This window comes from Apteryx mantelli, chromosome 4, assembly GCF_036417845.1.
Source record: "Apteryx mantelli isolate bAptMan1 chromosome 4, bAptMan1.hap1, whole genome shotgun sequence".
NCBI lineage: Eukaryota > Metazoa > Chordata > Aves > Apterygiformes > Apterygidae > Apteryx > Apteryx mantelli.
This window is the reverse complement of record NC_089981.1, coordinates 31,624,764-31,633,749: the sequence shown is the minus strand read 5'-3', so window position 1 is coordinate 31,633,749 and position 8,986 is coordinate 31,624,764. Positions and strand designations below refer to the sequence as shown.

Here is an 8,986-nt window from a genome sequence, read left to right as displayed (position 1 = left end):
ACCTGTCTTTTTTTTCTTTTTTCTTCCCCTGTTTTCAGTCAGTAGTGAACCTGATCAGTGAGCTACAGGAGCAGATGTGTAGACTGCAGCTGGAAATTAATAGTAGAATCCAAGAAAGAAAGTCTCAAGATAGGAAGCCTGACTTGACACCTAATGGTCCTCAAGCTAGTCCAAGATCAGTGGTAGAGACCCTCAGCCAGAAGAATTGTTCTCGGTGTGATGTACGAGAAGTACACCTTAGCAGAAGCCTGTGTATTGCCTCTTCTTTCACAGAAACTAAATTCTGCTAACCAGAACTGTGTTGTGAATTGTTGGCATTAATCTTTGTGGCTTTTGTTAGTAATAGTGCTGTGGTTATAAAAAATACAAAAAAATTTTAAAAAGCAAAATCCCAGCACTGGTACAAATTTGGTCACCATTGACTACTAAAGCACAGATATCTGTAAGAACCATTGCATCTCTCAGCTTTTACATGATTTTGATTTTATTTTTAGGTCACAAGTATATTTGCTTTTAGCCATTTTTTGTTTTGGTTTTGGTTTTTTTGTTTGATCCGCAGGATGGTTTGGTAATTTTCCTCAGTGTAATGTCACCCTAGCCATGCATTATAGTGCATCCTAAACAATCTTCTCAACGCAGTGGATAATTAATTCTTGAATATCTTAAAAGCTTAACACAGGTATAGAATACAGTTTCAGGTAAGACTATCTGGAAAGTGTCTAAAAATAATATGGAATGTATTCTTTCTTTTTGTTATGATCAAGTGAATGAAAGGAGCCATAATAAGAATAATCTCCTTGTACCATTAAAAATAACAAATCTAAAACATTTTTTTTTATTCTCTGACATAAGCAGTTATGAGAAAAGCATTTTTGAATTTACGTTACAAATCTTCACTTTTATCTGATCAAAACTATGCCACATGTCAAAGCAAAAGCTGTGCACAAACTTTTTAAATCAACTGAAGGTGGAATGATATTGTATGCCTGAAAATGTCCAACTTAAGATTTGTTTTTAATTCTGTTTGCTTTTGTTGCTACATCTCTTTAATTAAAATTTGAATACTCAAAGCTGATCCTACAACTAATCTGCTTATATTGTGAGGGTTTTTTCACTATTTTTTCTCATAGGTTTATTTTACAAAAATAACTCATTTGGATATGATGATGATGATGATGATGCCTGTTGTGAAAATAGTGCTATTGTTTCTGAGCCTACCTCTGTCTGGAACTGATTAGTGAGCTATTAAACTACCATGCAAACTGCATACTGGAGAAATAATCTGAAAGCCAAATCTGGGAGTCATTTACAATAAACATTAATTTAATCCAAGACACTAGTATGGTTGCTTAATGTATGTGATACTATACAGAAGCCTAAAATTAGGTTACGTTTCCAAATTACTACAATCTAGAGTTCATTTCAAGACATTTGGTCTTGTCAGAGGTACATCAAGGATTTAACACTGTTGGCCTCAAGAATGAGCGTTAAGATAATGATTCTGTCAAAGGAAGGGAGAAGGGAAATTTAAAAGACAACATTGTCAGAGGAATAGACAGAATATTAAAAACCCTGGGGGCTGCAACTCTACACTGCATCAACTCAATTTGGAAAGTGGCAAACATCAATGTTGAAAGTAGCATTCTGTAGTCAGTCAAATATGACTACGAATGTATGGTACTGAACGCCTATAACATGTTAAATAATATTTAGTCTGAGTGTTATTTTTCTTAGATAAGTAGCTTAAATACCTCTTTGCGGGGAACAGTTAATACTATATGCCACTGACAGTTGTGGACTTCTTAGCTCATTTCCACAGAGGCTCCCATGACTTCACCAGGGTCATCTGTCTGTCTTATTTGACTGAGAAATTTGCTCATAGTTTCAGGTAGAGAGTTTGAGAAAATATTCCTTATAATAATCTCTGAATTAAAAATGCTTTTTGTCTACTTAGTCTAGGCCACAATTTTATATGCGGATGGTTCAGTGTTTATTACTGCATGGTCCGTGCATGATCTTTAATTTGAGACCACAGAAAATTATTATTTACCTGAGTAATCTTACATTTAGCTGTTCTTCTTCCTTTGCAGAGTTTGCTACAGGAACTTAGACACCTCAGAATTAAAGTAGAAGAACTGGAAAATGAAAGAAATCAGTATGAGTGGAAATTGAAAGCAACTAAAGTAAGCAGAATATTTGCTATTCACTAATGACAGACTTATTTTAGCTGGAAAGGGATATGCACCACTTCTTGTCAGTATTTATTTTTCTTACAATTATCTTGTGTCATTGGTAACTATGAAGTCAGGTTTTCTTGAACCATCTGTGGAATAAGTATTTTGGCTTAACATTTTTGTAGCTTCTTTTTGTGCCTTTTGCTCCCTTCCTTGCAGTTTCCAGACTTCTACCTTTGTCTTAAAAAGAAGCATTTGGACTTAGAAAAGAATTGTTCTGAGGAGAGGCCTCCTTTGAAGGTTTTCTGTCTTTCATTTCTATAATGGTGACAAGTTTCTATGGAATAAGCTTTCCAGGCTGAAAATCATTGTAAGGAAGAGATATGCAAAGCTGGTTGGGTGTTTGCTTACTCTGGAATTTATTTTAATAGACACTAAGCCCAAAATGCACCATTAGATCACTACTTTGATTTCATATATATCAAAGGCCATACCTGCCTTACCCCAAATTGACCTGAATAACTCCTGGAAAGCTGTCAGTTCTTAATCTGGAGATACTTGACATTTGAAATACTGCGTCATTTTCTCCAGCAATTTATTTCATGGGTTGAACATTCTCATTGTTAAACAGTTGCACTTTATTCTAGTTTGAATTTTTAGCACTTTTTCCACTAGATTAAGAAGCACCTTATTATTTTTCCCTGTTGGAGGTATACTTTTGTGCTGTAATCATATTCCCTTCCTGCATCATGTATGTACTACTGTTTGTATGAATGACTGATTTTTTTGAGCTGTGGCTGGATCTGGGAAAAACATTTCAAGTTATTAAACTGAGGGTTTTTTGTAATATTTGATAGCCTGATCCAGAAATGACAGATACATATTTACTTGTATTAGTATTTTTTTGAGAATCCTCTGATGAATATTGAAATTTGCTATCTTACCTTTTTTCGTATTAAGATAGTATCTCCTATGTTCATCAAAATGTTCTCTCTGAAGTGGTGACATTGAACAGTCTTTGGGAAAATATTTTGCTAAACAGTGTGTGGCCAGCTGCCAAGAGGGATAAAGGTTATGAAAAGTATAGAAGAATGAGGAAAATAAGAAAGGAAAACAGTAAAACTGTTGAGTCAGAGAAGATATGGGAGCAGAAAAGAATAAAAGTGCAGGGGAAAAGAGGAAAAAGGAAAATAATTGTAAAGATGTCAGGAATGAGAAATGAAAGAAAAGGGTATTTAAGAGAGCTGTAAGATCAAAGAGACCAGAGGAGACAAACCCAAATCTAGTATTAAGAGGTCTGCAGCTTTGTCTTCTTGTCGCTCCAGCTTCTTAAATGAGAGATTGGAATACTTCCATGACTGGATATAAAAAGCACATTAGTCACTGGGAAGTGTAGGAGCCCTTCTGGGATGCAACAAGGCACATTCTTCTATTCCATGAGGAATTGCAGGCAGAGTGGTGATCCTTTGCTGCCATCCAGCTGCTTGCTTCCTGGTGAAAATATATGTTTGTGTAGAATAAATACAACTAAACAGTGCTGGCTGTTTTTCCCCTTTGATTTTAATATTTTGAGAAGCTGGTCACATGTTAGTGCTTTTGCTTTTGTTTAACTGCAAGGAATTTTGCTGCTTTGCTTTTGCTGGGGGAAATGCAGAATGGTAAGTTATAAAGGCTTTAATGCTCTGAAGAAAATCTTAATGAAGTTATTACCTCAGTAAAGCATGCTGTTGCCAGGTTTTCTCAAAGATAGGAAAAAAGATGAGAGTCACTGTATTTCACACTGGACAATCAGAATTCTTTTCCTTCTGTATTCTTGAAGCCTTTAATGTATGAGATTTTATCCTGATCTGGAGGCAGTGCAAATTCCAGTAAGTGCATATTAACCACTGAATTCTGTTTCATTATAGAATATTGTTTTCCAAGCCATGCTTTGCTTCTGTCGTATTTGCTACCTAACATTTCTGATGTGTGCGAGGAAGAGCAGTTTTGTCATGCTGCTGGGAAGATGGATCAGCATTAATAGGTTCTCAATTACATTAATAAGTTGTAACTAGAATTAAAAAACAAAATATCTTTTTAAAATTGCTGTGCTATCATTTAGTGGTCTTTGAGCAGGATTCAGGAGTTTTCCTGTAATAGTCGTTATATATGGCCAGCATTGCAGTGTCGAGAGCTTTCCATCAGTTTATCTACATGAATCCTTAAAAATTTAACCTTTGCCACAAGCCTCTTTTCCATGCAGTTAGCTCTCAGAGAAAAAGTGAGTTTCTGTAAAAGGAAAAGGATAGTGACACCATGAAAGGTATTAAGTGTTTATAAAATGTCCTGAATTGGGAACAGAACATCATTCAAAGAAAAGTGTTTTGCTTAGAAGTCATCTAGTTCATGGGGAAGGACAGAGAATTAGTGATGATCATATTCTGACTTTGTTGTACTCTCTTTCAGGCGGAGATAGCCCAGCTTCAAGAACAGTTAGCTCTCAAAGATGCAGAAATTGAACGCTTACAGAGTCAGCTGTCTAGGATGTCATCACATAATGAAGTTGCAGAAAAAGGTAGGAGGAGGGGAATTAAAACCCTCACCTATTTTACTTCACTTTGGTAGCAGCTTGGCTCAGTATTTCAATGCAATATAAGGAGATACAAGAATGTGACCTTGTAGACTTTATTTTGGAAGGAAGAATGGTGCAGATTTATTTGGCTTTCTGGTGGAGCAGATAATTAGATGTCCAAAGGGCAGTGAAACTTTTTCTACAGGGAATTTTCTTATAATTTGAAAGACTTGTTTTAGTGTTTCCTAGAAACACTATATTTTTGTGTATACCTTCAAAATTTCCTTGAAAAGTCTTCATAATTACCATTTTTAAGAACAAAATTGTCATAATAGTACCTTTGCATAATGTTTGAGTATTCAAACATTCTAAAACTTATTTGTTGATGGACATTTTCCCTTTGTTCGGGGCTATATCCCAGACTTCTGTTTTAAATCTGCACAATTAAAGTTAATGACAGATAAACCTGTACCCTTTGATCTCAGCCAGTAATATCATAGTTCTTTCCAATATTGACCCCCTAGAGCTTCTGTCAATTGCTGGGTTGTGAGCAATATGATATTAGTGACCTTTTTGTTCTATAATACTGACTCTTATTGACACAAGAATATTAACATGTAGTGTTACGGTGGTGCATCAGCTTATCTGCACTAACTTCTTTTGTGGATGTTAGTTAACGTGCACAAAAAGTGCCTTCGTGAAAGGTGACTTTTCAGGTGCATTGTGCTACCCATCTCTTAGTGCTCACTAAATGTCTCCTTATGAGAATAGATGCAAATCTGTTTTTTCTAGAACGGGACAGTCTGTATTTTGATTGTTGTTTATTCTGAAGAAGTGAGAGTCCTTGCAAATAAAGCACTAACATATACTTAGTGCTAATTTCACTCAGCAGCAGAGCTTCTGCATGTAGAGTACTGCATGTCTTACTAGAAAATTAGTTTCTCTAACAACAGTGTTTTGGACTCTTCTACTAATAGACTTGTATATTTTCTACCAGATTCTCACATAATTTATAGTATTTCAAGAAAAAAATAGTTGTATGACAATAAATCAAGAGCTCAGCAACTTTCAGCTTCCTAGCAGTGTGTCTGTTCCTGTTCAAGCTGAAGACAGGGATAAAACTCTCCTTGATTCCAGTGGGAGAAGAATCAAACCTCCTAGATTCTTTAGGGTACCTTTAAGGAAACTGCTTAGACTATATTTGAATGGCAACAATATGCAGTAGTAACAGTGCCTTTGCAAAAAATGACAGACTCATCAGCTTTTAGGTGGTCTTCTGAGTTAAAGTAGAAAAATGTTAAGATATTTCTGGTATGCTTGAATGCATATTCTAATTAAGTTGCAAACTTTATCTAATTTGTGCTTTTTCTACATACTTTATTTGACTCTCACCATTTACCATCATAGAGGAAGTTTATAGGAGAAGGCTAAAAGAAAAACGTAAGCCTTGCGATTCACTTTTGGCTTTACCTCACTGTTCCTTTCACACACAATATAACTAAAATGCATTCTGCAGCAATAATTCAATGTCTGTTTACATTTGGCTGTCTAATTGTAATATACATGAGACATTGCTTTCATGGCTTGCAGCAAGCAGACAGCTACCTGCCCTGCTTGGTAAGGTTTCACTTCAGAAATAATATCAGAGGTTTACAAATCAGATAGTTGGACTTCAAAGGGACATGGTCAAGGTTAACGGAGCCAAAACTTAACCTTTACCTTTTTTATTTGTTTGTGTGTAAAACCCATACAGTAGCTGGAAAGATTACTTTAACTGAAAGCCTCTTTCCTTAAAGGGAAAGGTTTGGGCTTTTTTTTTTTTTTAATCAGTGCAGTTAAAAAAAAAAGGGGGGGGGGGCTGAATAAAAATCTGTTTCCATACTTGATGTTCTTATAAATATTGTAAGTAAATTTTGCTTTAAGTATGTTTTAAAATACCTCAACATTGGTTCTTTTTGAAGTCTAAAACTTCTGAATAGAAATTAGTAGGACTGTGATTTTGATGGCTTTTTAAAAATCTTCCAGTTGCTTGCCCACTGTCTGCTGGCTTTAGTTTTTGATTTGGCTGTGTCTGTGCATGTCTTGTGTTACTAATTGTTCCATTTTGCAAGAGAAATGTTTGTAAAGTTCATTTACTTCTTTTTAAATGTAATCATTACAAGATTTTTTCAGAATACTAACCAGAATAAAATAATTACAGTTTCTGTAAACTATTTAGATATGACACTGTATGTTCAGCTTTTAGTCAGAAATAATTAAAAAAAAATTTTTTTTACCTTATTAATTCTCTTCCTCCTCTCTCACTTCATGCCTGTTGCATCTGTTTTTCATAGTCTTTTGTGAAACAAATGGGTCTGTTCTAATGTCAAAACATGAATTCCTTGAATGGCAGCTACTACAGATATACTATTTTAGGTTCTGTCTCCTTCATCATCTAGACTTGATTTAGTACAGGTTGATACTGGAGGACTTGATAGGAATAGTATGTAGAAAACAAAGGGAAGATTTGGCTTAGCAAGGTTAGGATGACATGATTAACAAACCTGTAAGTTTTCGGAAAGTAATTTTTAAGTGTTTTTGACTACAACATTTCTGAATAACCTCTGAATCTATGTAGTAATACTAAGTTGTGCACGATGCAATTTTTTATTGGCTCTTGATGTAGATTTTAACTCATTTATTCATACTCAGATTTTTTTACGAAAAATAGGTTACAAATTTTCCTCGTTAGAGGATGTCAGACTAGTTTTTGTTATTTTTAATCTTCAAGCTTCATAAATATCCTTGAACTACTTCCCATAAACTGGAGAATATCTTTCCCAGGTGAAAGGTAATTAATTTCAATGGTGCTAAAAATTATTTCCTTAATGTATAAACAGAAGACACACTCTCATCTTTTGCAAAATAAGCTTCACTGGGTTTTTTTTGTTTGTTTGTTTTTTAATATACTTTCCTTTTGGAGTATAAAATGGGATTATGCAGCGTTTTGTAAGCAAAACCAGCATGTTGGTGTCGTATGACACTTTTAATAGTTCTGCTTTTGAAAAGCTTTAAGTTAAGAGGGACTACACTATTAAATTACATTTATCTGCTGTGCCACTGACATGGTTTTGGTTATTTATAAGAACATAGGGAAAGTATCACAAAACAGATATCAGTTAGACTAAATATAGCAAGTGTATTTTTCTTACAACATTGTAAAAAATGTTTTTAGATCAAGAAGTTCAGCACTTGAAGATAGGAATGGAAACGTTATTGGCTGCAAATGAAGAAAAGGTGAGAAAATAATCTACTCTCCACATAGTAAGAACAAAACAATGGTTGTGAATCTCTGTAATGAGCTGAACAACGTGCTTTCCTTAAGGGTGCTATTGCTCTGATTTTTGGGTTATCCCATGAGATTGTGACAGAAGGTTGGTTTTTTAAATGGGAAGTGGTGGTTGACCCTACTAACCTAGCTGCAGAACTTGGTAAACAGAGATAATTCCAGAGGGGAGCAGAAAGCCAAGGCTGTAATGAGCAGAATCTCTTGTTTTCTGCTATTGAAAAGACCACTAAGGCTTGGTCAGGCAGCTTTTCATCTTCCAAACTTAATCTGAAGTGCATTGATACCCCTAGTTTAGACTGTGATATAAAAGGAAAGCTAAAATGGCCTTTGAGTCAGACTTCAATCTCTTGGGAGAAGGGGACCAGGATTTAAAGATAAATAAAAGCCAAAAAAAGTTTTTTATGAGGCATGTGAGAGTCCTGATCCTGCTTTCTGGAAGAGCAGGCCAAAATCACAGAAATGAGTGTATAATACTGTGTTTCTGCAAGTTAAAAATGTAGGACTTTAAATATGATTTCATTTAATGCTTTTCACAGGACCGTCGGATAGAGGAGTTAACACTACTGCTAAGCCAGTACAGGAGGGTCAAGGAGATAATGATTGCAGCTCACGGTACAATATGTTTGTGAATAATTTCCTGGTATCAGGTCTTCTAAAAACTGTGCATGCTGCAATTACTATTTGTTTTTCTTTAAATGTATGCATATAATAATATATATTACATTATGCATAAATACGTATCAGTGTTGAGGATAAGTATACGTTTTTTTCATATATAGAGAGAAAGCCACAGTATGCCTTGAGCAGGTTATGCATTATTGTCTGTAACTTGCAGATATTTCACTTTTTGTTCTTATTCTGTAATCAACACAAAAAAATAGGGTAAAATCCATCTGGAGATTTAGCTACACCATTCCTGTTCTGAGAGACTTC

At 34.9% G+C, this 8,986-nt stretch overlaps 2 protein-coding genes across 6 annotated transcripts in view; one reads left to right on the top strand and one right to left on the bottom strand.

Moving 5' to 3' along the window:
• PPFIBP2 (PPFIA binding protein 2) overlaps window positions 1-8,986 on the top strand; it is a 106,656-nt gene that overhangs the window by 76,695 nt on the left and 20,975 nt on the right. For 3 of the 5 annotated variants that reach the window (XM_067296160.1, XM_067296162.1, XM_067296161.1), the window contains 5 exons: window positions 2,091-2,183; window positions 4,620-4,728; window positions 6,133-6,165; window positions 7,940-8,001; window positions 8,590-8,665. In XM_067296160.1, coding sequence (XP_067152261.1) covers window positions 2,091-2,183; window positions 4,620-4,728; window positions 6,133-6,165; window positions 7,940-8,001; window positions 8,590-8,665 — 373 coding nt within the window. Of the gene's footprint in view, window positions 1-38; window positions 222-2,090; window positions 2,184-4,619; window positions 4,729-6,132; window positions 6,166-7,939; window positions 8,002-8,589; window positions 8,666-8,986 lie in introns of all 5 variants that reach the window. The other 2 variants (XM_067296163.1, XM_013957872.2) reach the window with 2 other exon arrangements.
• CYB5R2 (cytochrome b5 reductase 2) overlaps window positions 51-8,986 on the bottom strand; it is a 41,750-nt gene continuing 32,814 nt past the window's right edge. The window contains exons 10-11 of the transcript XR_010884087.1: window positions 2,051-2,135; window positions 51-89 (exon numbers count right to left, since the gene is read on the bottom strand). The gene's annotated coding sequence lies outside the window, so the exon portion shown is untranslated. The remainder of the gene's footprint in view (window positions 90-2,050; window positions 2,136-8,986) is intronic.